We start from the raw sequence: 16150 nt of genomic DNA, 5'->3' as shown, positions 1-16150 counted from the left end.
GGACCAAATATGATCAACGTTGTGTGATTGAGGAACATCCTCTATGAAGTGCCCCTCTAGTGTTGTATGGATTTTTACTTGTCAGAGTTATGTAATTATTTTGTATCTTTTTTAAACAGTGTTACAACTTCATAAGATCTACTTCAAAATTTGAATTGAGTTATTAATGGAAAATTTTATCAAACAGACAACAACTTTCATATATATAACTTTATTAACACCTCTGTGTTACCCACTAATGGATGATAGCTTTAGAGGTCAAAACTGTCTGTGGAATTGATGTTAAAAAAATGAGATGGCATCAGAGTTTCTGATAATTGAGTTACAGTTTTTTGCAATTTAACAATCCTAGAATTACAACACTTATTAAAAAAAGGAATTATTAATGGGCTGAACTGACTGATATAAATGAAACACAACAAGAATAACATGTGGTTTTATTTATTCCATGCAACAAATTTGAGAACCAGAACTAAATTCTGTAGTATTTGATTTTTGGTCATTAAAGAAAACAACTGAAAGTTGAGAATGTTCAAGTTGTCAAAGTGGTCCTTCATGTAACAGTACTGTAATTTTGATGGAGATGATTACAGTCGCAGAGGTTAAAGCATTTGATAAAACAAAAAATAATACTGTCATTTTACTTATGCATATTACAGTAAATGTAACATTTATAGTACAGAAACATTATGAACTATTTTGGACCACTGACTGAAAAATTAATTTTGACTATTAACAGAAATATCTTATGTTTATACTTGATTATAACAAACATTATTTAATGCCTGTTTCTTCTATGGTAACTCTCTTTCTTATGGTATAACCTCACCTTGTGTGAAGTTCTTCTCTCCCAGTAAAACATATCTCCTCCCTGCACACTTGAGCTGGATCGATCACTTAGGCCACCGTCACTCTGCTGTTCAATTTCGGCAGTGACCAGAAACTGCTCGTTGTCTGCTGATCCAGGAGAACGCAGCTGCCGACCGATTCTGGAATTTGACGAAGAACGAGACCGAGCCTTTTCTTTGACTCTTGAAATAGCAGTTCTGTTAAGTGGTGGAGATGGAGGTAATGTTCTTGGAGAAGCTGGATGTTCAGTTCCTTCCTCTTCATCAACAATAGAAAAATATTCTGAGGGGTCATCACTGGAAGAGACATCGACTAGCTTGACTGGTTCATCAACACACACAGGACTAATTACTCCAGATCCTTCAAGCTTCTCTTTTGAGGAAGCATTATTTTCTTCTATGTAATTCTTTTTTTCAAATCCAGTGTATCCCAATTTTCAGCAGCATGGCGGATTGCCTGGATCCAGTTATTTCGAATGCCAGCAGTGATGGCAGCAAACACGTACGTCTTATTGTCAAAAGTCTATAGCAATAAACGGATAAAACTATACCACAAGAAAATTATGTTGCTATGTTAGAATGGTATTAAGTGATAATTTTCATTTTGCTTTTCTCATTATAATAATCTAACATTCTCCTTATTAGTTTATTTAATAAAAAGCATTGTTCACAATATTTGCTAAAATTACCATAAAATAATGTTGTAAGCTATATTTTTAATGCTTTAATTTAAATGTTAGCTAGATGGTGCGATTAAGATCAAGTAACTTTGCAAAACTAGTGCTAGAAGTCTTAGAAAGTTCAAGATAAGGTCAAGTGTTTAGAAACTAGCTAATACAGAGACATGAGTACATTAATTATTAGTAAGAGGCAGTCCAGTGATTAAGAATTCAGTGTGGAGGAATTGAGTAGATGTTGACTGAAAAAAGATAAAGTAAAAAAAGTCAGTAAAACTTAGTAATTATGTAAATTAACCAGCTAGTGAGTCAGCATCTATTATCAGTAGAGGACATTTTTGTTAAATATTATTATTGTATTAAGCTTACAACTTGTGAGAGTAAATGTTACTGAAGAAATAAATTAGCTTGTCAATATGTGGACCGAATCTGGCAATATTTCTACCAAGTAATTTAACAGAAAGCCTACCCAGTAACAGAATATGTTACAATATGTATATGTATTAATAACATTTTTAAATGGAAGCTAAGGCCTAGCAAAGAGATTCTATCACAAAAATACCATAGTTTGATTAATTATAAGATTTTCAAATATATCATTCATTTTAAAGCTGTTTGTAATAATCAAATTTATAAAACAATTAAGAATATCAATATCATACAACTCAGTATCATCTTTAGAGAGAGTATTAAAATACACTTCAGTAATAATAATGGTCTCTCAGTGGTATACAATTTCTATACAAGACTTGGTATATTTTGAAATGGCAACTTTTATAAATAATTAAAAACAGGCATTTTCAGGCTGCAATTACCATACTGGCCTGGATTATAAAGAGATGAATTACCATACTGGCCTAGATTATAAAGAGATGAATTACCACATTGGCCCAGATTATAAAGAGATGTTTTTCAATTAATAATTAGTCAGTAAAGTTCATAGCCACCTTTTAATAGTGGCCAACCACAGGCCCCTTCCCCATACTTTTAGACTTCCACATTTTTGAATGTCCAGTTTGCATCTTGATGTGATCTCAAGGTAATCACTAATCCCTGCAATTAATCCACCAAATTGATTTTGCTGTTGCTTTATAGTTTTGACTCTACTTGTTTTAAATTTTATAATAACTGTTGTCTTTTATTTTAGTGATTGATCCTTGAACAAGAATGAGTGACCACACTGAAAGACAGGGAACAAAAAAGTGTCAAAGTAACAAAGGGTTATGATGGAGTTATGATGCAAATATTAAAATTACTACAGTGCATGAGGCACAAAAACAAACAATTATATTGCTGCTAGAGGCTTTGTTGTAAGTAATAATATGAAGCATTGATGGAAACAAAAGACTGAACTCCTTAATGCACATTCTGTAAAAAAAGGCATTTTGTGGCCTTAAAAAAAGGACAATATGACATTCAGTTTTTCTTCTTTTCCATAGTTTCTGAAAATGGTGGTTACCTTATATTCAAGATCACTTCATAATTAGACCAATACAATAACAGTAAAGTTAGTTAGGCTAAAAAAATTTCTAGGTAAGTTTTTTTGATTGAACCTGCTAAAAATGCACCCTCAGCATGATTAGATAGGTCATTTAAAAGAAACATGATGGCTGAAATTCATATTAGTATAAAATGAATATTACCAACTTACTGTAATAAAAAATGCATAATTCTTGTCTGTTTCTAATTCCTCTACCCCTTTCACCAACTGTAAATCTAAAACACCATCCATAATGTTAGATTCTTCAGCATTTGGATCTCGATAGAACGTCAGAGAAGAGTTGCGAAGAACAAACCAGTGTTTGTACCAATCATTGTGGCCCTGTCTCAATAACCAGCCTTTTTTGAGAAACAGGTCCTGGGGACAAGTTGAAATGAACTTTAACCAACATCCTTTACATTGCTACTTCAACTGTAATTATGCTAAAACTGTGTTTTTTTTATTAGTCAGGCTTTTCAGCCAATGTTATATTTAGGAGATAACAGCCCTGCAATATGTCAAATTTTAAATATTTAAAATACAAACATAAATTTTATGTCCTTCCACAACATCGAATTGTGAGATCACAATAATTTTTGTATCGTGTAATTACCGATTTAAAAAACAAAAATAATACAATCTGATTTTCCTCCAATATATATATATTAAATTTCAATTGGAAATTAAATATTCCTCTTACTACCAGTGTGAACTCAGACTGAGCTAATCCACCCACAGGAGAGCATAAAGACCATGGATCCAACCCACATCCATCAGGATCACCACGCAGCTGTAAATAAATATTTCAAAAAAAGGAATATTTGATTGCATATGCAATTAAATAATCACCAAAATAATTTTTATTAGATTAATGATGTATGTTGGAAATGCCAAAATAATCTTATTACTGGGATAAACAATTTAACTCTGGGGTGAGAGTAATGTAAACCACTAAGTAGTTATTGCAGGAAAATATTGTGATGTGGTAAATGATATAAATAGATAAGCAATACTATAATTTAGTTACCAAAGAATATTTAAAATGCAAGGACAATGTTATATGGGGAAACAAAATACAATGAGTATGGATGAGCAAAATTATCATTGCAAATATAATAAAATAATGTAATCATCTGGGTAAGTAATGAAGATATTAAATATATAAAATGTAATTTGTGTTAATCTATGACACAAGTAGAAAACCTTCTAACTTGAGCACTTTAAAGCTCACCCTTCTTATAAAACATAATGGTGATGGTGTTCTCTTAATGAAAACTTACACATTGTGCTATCTGCACTCTGATTACTGTAGGGAACCAAACCCCTGATTTTTGTGTTGTATGCCCAGAGACTTACCATTGACCAACCAGGGGACTAAAACTTAATGTTATCAAAAAAAGAGAAGGAACCAAACTGACAAAGAAGATGCAAGCCATCCTTATATTATACAGTAAACCCATGTACAAGCCATCCTTATTTTGTACAGTAACCCCCTGTATAAGCCATCCTAATACTGTACAATAACCCTCCATATAATTAAAAATACATTGTACCACACAAATTGAGAAAATGTAAACTCAATACTCTAAAAATTAGTTTATTACACACAGACTATCCAAAACATCAATCAAGTTTTACCTGTGTATTTTTATCTTCCAAAAACTTAGGTCCACCATTATTTTCTACATTATGTGGTTTCAGTGGCATTACAGTCTTGCTGCCAATATCTTGGAGTGACAATAAAGTCGTGTCACGATGACCATTTCCCAGATTTCTCCATTTTGAGCTAGAAAAGTTAGTCCCTGATGCTGAGCGCTGAAGGTTGTGACCTCTGTCACGTTGGGGTTTTTCATGAGAATTATCATCAAGCAGCAGTCCCTGATTAGCCAATCCTGTTGCATGAAAAAACAAGTTGTTATGAACTCTCAACCAATCAGAATTTTTCTGATAACTGGCACTTCAAATATCCACCCACATGGATAACTATTACTTGAAGAAATGTGGGGCTTAGCCATTTTATTCCAAGGTTGTGTACCAATGTACCTCATATTTACCAACAGTATAACTTTCATTTAATTTTGAGATGATCCAAATAAGTGGTCTTGATTACACAGAGGTTTCTTAAGTTTTTATTCTAAACTCAGTAAAGTTAAAATCAAGCAATTATTTAGTTGAAAAACCTCAGTTTCTCAATCTTTCAGCTCTGTGGAACTTGTGAAATAATGTCAACCTGTTCTGTCTAATCGAAGTGGCAATGTGTTGGAAATAATTTATTTGTTTGTTTTCTGAATTTCTCACAAAGCTACAAAAAGGTTATCTGTGCTTGCTGTCCCTAATTTAGTAGTATAACACTAGAAGAAAGGCAGTTAGTCATCATCACCCACTTTCAACTCTTGGACTATTCTTTTATCAACGAATAGTGGGGTTGACTGTCACTTATATAATGCCCTCACAGCTGAAAGAATGAGCATCTTTAGTGTGATGGAAATTCGAAACTGTAACCCTCAGATTACCATTTAAGCATCCTAACAAACTGGTCATGCTAGGCTGCTGGAAATAATGACAAAAGGTGATTCAAAATAACTTCATAGTTGAAAAAAACAAGTGTAATGGTGAAATTTTTAAAATAAAACAATTCAATGAATTGATTAATTTGTTTTATAATTGATCAAGCAATTATAAAATATCTCCAAAATATCATTACAGATTGCTTCAGATAAACACCAAATATATTTACCTCTTTCACTAGTATGGCGACGCCGATGTAGCGGTGGTGGTAGTTCTAAATGGGGGCTTTCAGGAGACTTTTCATCTATCAATTTTTGAACATCAGATGTCAAGTAATAAACTGGGTTACTACAATAGTTTTGCTGTTCCAAAGCACTTTTCTCAGACTGTAAGTCCAGAGTGGCAAGAGATTGGTTCCTCTTCTTCTCTATTTCTCTGTTAACTTGAGAAGGCATCATCTTTGCAACGCCATCTGAACGAATCCGCAGGCTTCTGGCGTTACGCCCATCTCTTTTTAAGTAACGTCTACTGCGACCCTTAATCTGTTCTGTATTGTCTTCAGCCTTAACCCTAAGTGTAAACAGCAGATTAACCATCACTCTGTATTGAACAATACAATTTTTCTGTTTTCACATAACCTTCAACTGCAGTTGACATAACATGATGCAAGCATTTTGTACACAACATTCTGAATGACCCACCACAAAAACTGACAAATCTTTTTAACATGGGGTGGTAGGTAGAGTCACACAAGTCCCAAACAGAGGGTTAATTCATTAAAACTGATCAAAACCAAATTTTGAAGAAAAAAAAAATCACACAATTTTTTTATAACAACAAAGCTGAGTGTCTCAGTTTAAGAAAATAAATACTGTTTTTGCAGAGGATGACATATCATTTCAATTATAAAATGTAAACACTTACTGACCTATCAGTAACAAGTTTAAAGAATTATAATACCTGAATATTTCTTGTCTTTTCTACATGATAAAAACAGATGTGCTCATTAAGTCCTTGTTCTTTGATTTGTTATGTAGAGATGACTAGATGTACATTATTGATTGATTGATTTAGTGTTTTATGGCACAAAGCAGCTAGGCTATCTGCACCAAACATCCGGTAAAAAGGTAAAAACAAATTAAATGTAGTAAAATACAGAAAAGGAAATGAAGGTAAAACAAAACATCATTGAAAAACAGAAAAAGCATAAAACCAATATAGACACCTAGTTTACAATGTTAAGAGAAAAAGCAGAGTAAAAGTTGTAAAGTACTTTCTCTAGCATACTGGTAATGATCATAACCCACCAGGAAGACTAACAGGTAAGTACAAGAACCACCGTCAGTCACCTGAAGTTGGCCTTTCCAGTCCTGGTTCCGGGTTATGTGTCATAGCAGCCATTATCAAAGGGTAAAGTAATAAAAGTTTAAAAGACATGCAGCAAAATTGGAATAACAATTTGCCAGGACGACTAATGGGTAGTTCAAATGGATAGTTCAAACAGCAGCATTAGTCACCTGAAGTTGGCCCTTCCAGTCCTGGTGTGGAGTTATTTAATGTTCTGGCCATTTTCCAATTTCAAATTGAACTAGAGAGATTGAAACTTTGAAAAGGGAAACACAATTAAAAAGGTGTAATGAATAAATATCCAACACTTAAATGAGATTAAAAAGATTAATGGCCATTAAAAAACTAAACACTTTATCAGGGTGGACAGTGTTACCATCATCAATAACACTGTCCAATGTTACAGATAAACCCTGGGGAAAAAATATGTTTAAAATAGTGCCGTCATTGAGAGTTGTAATGATGACAAGAAAGTAAAATGTGGCTAACAGTGATTTGAGTGTTACACAAACTACACACTGGTGCATCAGTTCCAGATAAAAGAAAATGATGAGTTAAAAACTGTGACTAATGCGTAGTCTAGTCAGAACAACTTCCTCCTTCCGAACCTTACAGAAGCTAGATGGCCAAAGCCCAATATAGGGTTTTATTTGAAAAAAGCTTGTTGTCACGTTGCTCACTCCAAGTGGACTGCCAGCTGGCACGGAGCCGAGCCTTGAATACAGGACCACAGTCCATGTACGGAATAGGCACAGTGATGATAGTGCCGGAGCAGATAGATTTAACTGCTGTGTCTGCAAGCTCATTCCCTCAAATACCAACATGGCCTGGTATCCAGAAAAACTGGATAGAAGTAGCAGTTAAAGAGAAATGGGCCAGTCGGTTTTGAATATCAGCAAGAACAGGGTGTGAGACAATGTGTAGCGATTCCAGGGCCAGTAGAGAACTAAGCAAGTCAGTATGAATAGTGCAGTTGGAGTACTGCTCAGCTTCAATATGATCCAGGGCAAGAGATATGGCGTACAGTTCAGCAGTGAACACAGAAGTTGTAGAGGGATTCTGCACGCAACCACCGAACTGCAGCAAACCATGGCAGAGCCCACTGAATTACCTGATTTGGAACCATCTGTATAAATTGGAACGGAATGACTGTTTGAAAGATGTTCATTAAATAAAAGACGGTACTTCCAATCTGGAGTATCTGCTTTTTTCAGATGACTGAAAGAAAGGTCACATTTGGGGGCTGTAATAAGCCATGGTGGAATGGGCTGACCTGTGGATTCTGCAATGTTATCTAAGGACAGACCCAATTCATCCAATTGCACCTGGATGCAAAGGCCAAAAGGAGCAATGGGAAATCGTCTGTTCCCAAAAAGTACGGCCCACTGAGGAAGGAAAACACATCCCCAGGTGGGATGCTCTGGTAAGGAACAAAGTTTCAAAGAATATAGTAAAGATAGTTGCAAATAGCGAAGGTGCAGAGAAGGTTCATGAGATTCAATGTATAAGCTTTGAACTGGAGAGGTGCAGAAAGCCCCAGTGCAGAGTCGAAGTCCTTGGTGATGAATGGGGTCCAGCATCTTTAAGGCCGAGGGTCTGGCAGAGCCATAGATCATTGATCCATAGTCGAGTTTTGATCGAATAAGAGCACGATATACCTTTAACATAGAACATCGATCTTCTCCCCAACTGGCAGTAGAGAGGACACGGAGGATGTTCAGTGCTCTTGTGCATTTGACCCGTAGCTGCTTTAAGTGTGGTATAAAGGTCAGCTTACAATCAAAGATAAGCCCCAAGAACTTGATCTCAGGGACAACTGGCAGGAAACTTCACCGATATGAAGTTCAGGATCAGGGTGAATACCCCATTGGCAGCAAAAGTGCATGCAAATGGTTTTAGAGAGAGAAATATTAAAGCTGTTCTCCATAGTCCATTTCAGTACACGATTGAGGGCAGTTTGTAGTTGCTGCTCAATATATCTCATGTTCAACGACTTACACGAGATGTGAAAGTCATTGACATACAGCCCATTTGCAACAGTGAGAGGGAGTTGTTCAGTGATGGCATTTATCTTTATACTGAAAAGTGTGACACTCAAAACACAGCCCTGGGGAACTCCAAGTTCCTGTACAAAAGAACGGGAAAGTGTCGAACCCACACAAACTTGGAATCTCCTGTCCATTAAAAATTTTTTAATAAACATGGGTAAATGGCCACATAACCCATATGTATGGAGGTCTTGCAAATCGCCATACCTTCATGTTGTGTCATAAGCCTTCTCAATGTCAAAGAATATTGACACAAGATGTTGGTGTTTGAGAAAGGCTTCTCTGATTGATGTTTCAAGTCGAATTAGGTGGTCTGTGGTGGAGTGCTGTCATTGGAGCCCACACTGGGTGGGCGAGAAGAGGTTGTTTGATTCAAGGAACCAAACAAGACGAGCATTAACCATCCTTTCTAATGTCTTACAGAGACAGCTCGTCAAAGCAATTGGATGGTAGTTTGAAGGAATCTTGGGATCTTTCCCCTGGCTTAGAGAAAGGTAAAATAATAGCCTGGTGCCAAGCATCAGGAAAAACATTCTCCTGCCAGATCTGGTTAAAGACAATTAGAAGGACATCAAGAGAAGCAGAAGATAGATAGTGGAGCATGTCATAGTGTACATCATCAGGTCCAACAGATGTACTGCCAGACCAATGAAGGGCTATTTTCAGTTCCACCAGTGTAAAGGGACAATTATAGTCAAAGAGACAGTCAGTTCGAAAGGAAAGAGGTGAATGCTCTGCCCGAGTCTTGATGGCCAAGAAGGTGGAGGAACAAGCAGAAGTGCTAGATACCCAGCAAAAGCTTTCACCTAGAGTATCAGTGATGCTCCAGACATCAGCCACCTCCTGGCCATCAGAGAGTAAGATCGAGAGAGGGACAGAATTGTAGTGCCCACTAACCTTTCTAATCCTGTCCCATATGACTTTGGAACTGGTGGTAGAAGATATGCTAGTTGTGAACTTAATCCAAGATTTCTTCTGGCTTTGACGTCTTACCCACCTAGTATGTGCTCGGGCCCGTTGGAAAGCGACATGGTTCAAAAGTGTGGGATATCTACGAAAAGTATCCCAGGCCAGTTTTTGAGCCTTCCGTGTTAAGTGGCAAGCAGAATTCCACCACGGACGAGGATATCGTGGAAAACATGTCGAGGTTTTAGGAATACACTGAAAAGCTGCTTGTATAATACAGCCAGTTACCGCTGCCACACAGTCGTCTATTGATGGCTGATTCACAATGACAGGATCAAGTTCTGCGAGAGCAATGAAAGTGGACCAGTCTGCCTGATCCAGCTTCCACCGGGGCATGCGGGTAGGGTGGCATCGACCACGGCCAGTCTCTCCCAAAAGTATAGGAAATCATTGCCTAGTGGATTAATGTCAACCCTCCATGAAAAATGGGAGAATAATGAAGGGGAGCAAACTAAGAGATCAATAGCAGTAAAGGACTGACTAGATGCATGAAAATAAGTGGAAGAACCAGCATTGAAAAGAGAAAGGTTGTGATCAGAGAGCATACTCTCTACAGAGCGACCCCTCCGATCAATAATAGCACTTCCCCAGAGGGGATGATGTCCATTAAAGTCCCCCAGGAGTAGAAAGGGAGATGGCAACTGTTCAACGAGAGCATCAAGGTCTGATTGATCATATATCTCTCCAGGGGACAGGTAGAGAGAACAAACAGTGATGGTATTACCCAAGGAAACATGGATGGCTACGGCCTCCAAGGGTGTGTTGAGTGACAAAGACAGGGTGGGCACATGCTGATCAACCAATAGTGCCACCCCTCCATGTTCTTGTCCATCACACAGCCTGTAATTTCTGTACAGAGAAAACTGCCGAATGGTGACTGTATCAGCAGGTTTTAGAAATGTTTCTTGTAAGGAAAGACATTCAGGATGGTAGGAAGCAATCAGTGTTTTGATATCATCCAGATTAGAACGTAAACCTCGACAGTTCCATTGTATCAAGGTGGCCAATTTTAATGACAGGTAGATAAAGTGGCTGGAGAACCCTTCTGTTTACAACCACGTCTTTTTTCCTTACTGTCCTTAGTTGGAGGAGGTCTATCAACCTCCATGGATCCTGCCCTGAATCGATTGGGCAGATCTTTGTTATTGGAAGGGGATTCCAGTGACTGAGGATGCAAATGAATGATTGTTTTGCCTCTTGTGGTGGGAAAAAAGATGTATCAGAAGAAATGCCTGCATTTGAAACTGAAGGATGTGGATCTTGAAGTTTGTTGGAATGTATGGGAGGAACAGAGATGGGTGTGGAAGTTGATTCATCAACCTTTGTAACCATGGAGGTCAAAAAGCTTTTCATTTGTTTTGAAAAAGATTCTCTTGGAGGCACAGAGAGATCTGTCTGCACTCCCACTGTAGTTGTGGAACAAAGTGCAGCAGCATATGTTCGAAATGGAGTGGCGGGCAGCAATTTCCGAGCCTCAGGATAACTAATGTTATGAGTCGTTTCCAAACGCTGCACCTCTTTTTCCTCCAACCATTTTGGGCAAGAACGAAAGTAGGAAGGGTGAGTACCATTGCAGTTGACGCAATGTGGGTCCATGTCACATTCATAGGCATCATGGTCCTTGCCACCACAACGAGCACATGTCAGGGAACCAGGACATGGTGTCTTTGATTGGCCGAACCTCTCACATTGGAAACATCGGAGAGGGTTTGGAATGTATGGCCGTACCCTGCAAATTAGATAACCTGCCTTCATGGTGGCAGGTGCATGTGATGATGTAAATGTCAAAACAAGGATATTTGTTGGCAGTGTAACTCCATCTTTGCAAGTGGAGATGCGCCTCACTGCAGAAACTCCTTGAGTGGAGAGACCAGCAAAAATCTCTGACTCTGGGACGTTCTTCAAATCCCTCTCAACACCTCATCAGGTCCAACAGTTGAGGTACGTGTGTTACAGATGTTGAAGATTGCTGCTCAGGGTCTTCAAGATGTGGTCGTTTACCTATTGACTGTTTTTTCACTATTTTATTTAAATTTTTTGAAGGAGGATCCATAGGGAAAAAGAAAATATTCGGTACCCACTGACTCCACCCACCATGGAGCCCTACGAGGGGATGCACTACAATGTCATGCAAGGACAATGCAGCAACTCCAAGGTTTCGTGAGCATTATACCTAAACACCAGCATCAGGCACAATGTCCACAAACACCCGTTGAGAACTTCCAACACTGGTACTTGGTTGACTCTAGCCCAAGTGGACCAGCCAATTGACCCAAGGGGGACCACCCAAAGGCTGCCCGTCTACAGGAATTCAAGGCCAAAGTGGTGTGTTAGGGTTGGACCCCTCAACCACCAGGATTCTCTCCTCCCCTTCACGGGTCGCCATGCATGGCAAACACGTGGGTGGATGTTTAGATCCCAGAGAAGGTAACTAGACAGAACAGAACCTTCCCTGGGAGGTCCCCTCACCATGCACAGGAATCCACACCGAGTGTAATTGTACATTAAATTTAAAATAAATTACAATATGTTGTTCTTTAAAAACTTGGTAGTCATCCAGTAATAAAGAACAGCCATTAAAATAAAAAAAATAAAAACAAAGTTATTAGTAAATAATACAAAACAGGTGATTACACACACAGCAACAAGTTCGATGTAAAGTATGTCAACTGTGGCAGCCTAGCATCGATCAAAACAAAAAGTCAGTAAATTAGATATGAATGTACAGACAGCTTATGTAGAGCTAACTCATTTTTCACCTAGTTAAAAATAAAATTTATGAGCTGGTTAATTTGATAAGTAAGTCTACTTGAAAATATATTTAGAAAAGAAAATTCCACTTTTTTCTGTTTTATGAACACTGACTTGTATACACTAAACTGTATACATTAATTTCCAATTCAGTAATCTTCGTTATGTAAGCAAAACTATATAAGGACTGAAAATTTAAACTACTAACTTACTCTGATCTGTTACCATCATCAAACACAACATAGTTCTCAGTTCTTGAATATACAGGGAAGTTAAAAATACTCTCAGTTAAATTTCATTCTTTGCTTAAAGTGTATTGAAACAAGACGTGGCATGCTAATGTTGAAACACTTACTTGTTTCCAGTCAATGGCTTCTCCACTTCTAAATTCTTCTGTACCTTGATGTCTGAAAGAAAAATAACAGTGATACCAAAAAAAAAAAAAAAACACTACTATAACTAACTGGTTTGGTTCCAAGTGAAGATTAATTTGACATCTAGTTTTCTCTTTTCGTGTTTTATTTTCATCATTACCCTGTTTAGAATAAAGAATGTCCTCTGTTGTGCTCTATTATGTAATACTGACTTGTTTCCTACAGGAATCACTATTTCAGAGGAAAAGTTCATATTTTAACATTGTGTAAATTATAGTATGCCTTTATCATCACTAAAAGATTCATAAGAATTCATATCTTACATTCTGTTAGTATGTTAATATTCATGAGGTTATCTTTTATCATATTCTCACAATGAAGTAAAAAGACAGTAAAGCAAAGACTAACAGAAAGTTATAACTAATATAAGAAGTACATGTGTTTCTTAAAAACTATAGTTATAGTTTATTTTTTCCTCACCAGGAGGCATAGAGCTGATACTTTCACTGTTATTTAGGATATTTCTCAGGTTTTCACTTTCCACATGTTTCCAGTTGCTGCTGTCATCCTTTTCTAGCTTATTATTGACATGTTTATCCACAGGTGTTGATGTGAGTTTTGTTTCAACAATAAGTGCATCATTTTCCTTTGTTGGAAATACATCCTCTGTTCCTGCATTTTGGACCTGTTCCCAGGAGAGATCTGAACTGGGTCGTGATGGAAATTCAGAGTTGAATGTATTGAATCTTTGTCGAGTTGAGGCACTTCTAATGAAGTCACCGGGAGAATCAAAACTGTTGACATTCTAGGATGGATAAACAAAATACAGTAAGTTGGAAACTGTTATTAAAAAACGAAAAGTACAATAATTCACTGAAATATTAAAACTGCCAAGAACATAAGTTTAAGCAGTTTAAGTCATGCCAAATATAAAGATTAGGTTTCAGAATTTGATATGCCTTTTCAGCAGTTTGCAATCTGCAAAAAAGGATAGATATTTTCCAAAAGTCTAAATTTGACAAGATAAAAAAACAACTGTAGATCCCCAGCACAAAATAATAAACATCTACTTTTCATATCTAATTGTAAACATATCTCAATAAAAAATGAAAGACTAATTATGATTTAAACAGAATTTCCAACAATCATTACATCACATAAAAGTTGCAGTAATATCAGATTTGTAGCAATAAATAATTGTTACTGACTATCACTCTTAAACATGAATGTGCAATGTTTTGCACAATAACAAAAAGTGACCAGAGAAAAAAATATTAATCTTAAAAGAGATAAAAAATCAAAGTGCAAAAACCTCATATTTATATCGTGAGATAAATAATTTGATGGGATGAGCAGGTGCTCATGTTGTAAACAAAAAGGTCTGTGGCTTTTAACACTAAGTTCATCCACTTATTGTGACAAGATTCGATTTGAAGTTGGTATAAAACATTTTGTACTTAAAATCATATAAACCACAAGGAATGTTTGTCTTCTGCAGTACTCTATTTCTTAAAAAAATTTCTATTCAAATATGTAATAAAGTTAAACAGTTTTTAGCACATTAAGTAATTACATTAGTTTTAAGGTTAAATAAATCAGTTGGTTACCAATAACTTAAGTGTTTTGATTGGATGATCCTATCAACTATTAATTCCCTTGTATCTTGTCAAAGTTTAGAAATAAAAACTAAGATACAGATTTGAAGGAAAATTACCTGTGACATATTGAAATATACATGTTTATTAGGGGAAGGAAGACCTGGACATGACATGTTCTTTTATTTCAAAGAGGTTGAGCACCCTATTAGGATTTTAGTTTATCTACATTACATGTAGTGTATTTTTCAGCCTACACTGTGAATACTGAAAACCAACAAACTTGGGAAATTTTACTGCAAAGCTGTAACTTTTACTATGAGATAACAAACCACAAATGTGAACAAGGTTAACTTTTATTATGATAACAAACCACAAATCTGAACAAAGTTAACTTTTATTGCGAGTATCCTAACACTTATTATTACAGTAAAGTTATGTATACTGATGATGACATAAATAACAAATGAAGCCTACAGAATCCTAATTTACCTGTTTGGTTTTTAACATGTTGTTTAAGAAGTTTTTCATTTTACATTTATATAAATAAATATCTGAAAGTGAAATTCTAGCTATGAATCCAGTAGAATATTTCATTTAGAAAAGATCTGTACATTTCATATGGCAAAGTGCCAAAAAAATCATGCAAAATTAGTTTTAATGGTTTTAGACAAAACCAAATGAGATAAAAAACTACTAAAAGCATGCCAACCATAAGATACAAACACAGAAAGAAGGCATTTGAACTAAAGTTTACTGACCATCGTGTTGTTAAAAAGCTTTTATCTACAGTTGGTAAATAAGAATACAGACACAGACAAACAACAACCCTTACACAAAGAATTACGTACATGTTTTCCAACATTTGTCACAGTTGCTTTGCCACCAGGAATTGTTGCAAATCTCTTGTTTCTACCTCTTATTGTATTAGATGGAAACCTTGACAGAATATCAAACCACCTAAGAATATGGTAGTAATTAAAAAATTAATTTTGTTGAAAGGTAACAAAAGAAATAAAAGAAGTCACTGAATAATTTCTTAAGTAATTAAACCCTAACATCTATATTTTTTTTGGCTAGTATTTTAATAAAAGTAATATTCATAGAGAAAATGTACAAAAATAGTCATTTGGAAGAAGTTCAAAACTGACAAACTAATTTAATTTTTTAAATTTAATCACTTTACATATTTACAACAATTAACACAATACTAAGATATCAGCATTAGAAAAATAATCTTATGTACAACAAGGTGATGAAATGACAAGAAAACTAATTATGAGGATTTAAGACAGTTGAAAATGAATATCAAACGATTACTGCCATGCACGTATTTTACATTCTTCATATAACTTTGGTAAAAACATTTTGTGATTTTTTTAGTTTAGTTTTAATACATTTCTTATTAACTTAAACCCAATGATTATCAGAGAGGTGATGGCCTTTTATAAGTATTATTTCCTCTCAACTAATTATACACCAATTTACTTGTGGGTCCATGAATTTGTTTTGTATAGAGTAAGTAATAATATAAAAAACACACAGAAAGAATTAAT

At 35.8% G+C, this 16150-nt stretch overlaps 1 protein-coding gene across 1 annotated transcript in view; it reads right to left on the bottom strand.

Moving 5' to 3' along the window:
* LOC143254917 (uncharacterized) overlaps positions 1-16150 on the bottom strand; it is a 133400-nt gene that overhangs the window by 19810 nt on the left and 97440 nt on the right. Inside the window, exons 5-12 of the mRNA XM_076509827.1 lie at positions 15446-15554; positions 13480-13804; positions 12981-13032; positions 5743-6083; positions 4644-4897; positions 3706-3795; positions 3177-3383; positions 830-1255 (exon numbers count right to left, since the gene is read on the bottom strand). Coding sequence (XP_076365942.1) covers positions 830-1255; positions 3177-3383; positions 3706-3795; positions 4644-4897; positions 5743-6083; positions 12981-13032; positions 13480-13804; positions 15446-15554 — 1804 coding nt within the window. The remainder of the gene's footprint in view (positions 1-829; positions 1256-3176; positions 3384-3705; positions 3796-4643; positions 4898-5742; positions 6084-12980; positions 13033-13479; positions 13805-15445; positions 15555-16150) is intronic.

This window comes from Tachypleus tridentatus, chromosome 7, assembly GCF_004210375.1.
Source record: "Tachypleus tridentatus isolate NWPU-2018 chromosome 7, ASM421037v1, whole genome shotgun sequence".
Taxonomy (NCBI): Eukaryota; Metazoa; Arthropoda; class Merostomata; order Xiphosura; family Limulidae; genus Tachypleus; species Tachypleus tridentatus.
This window is presented reverse-complemented; position numbering and strand designations above follow the sequence as displayed.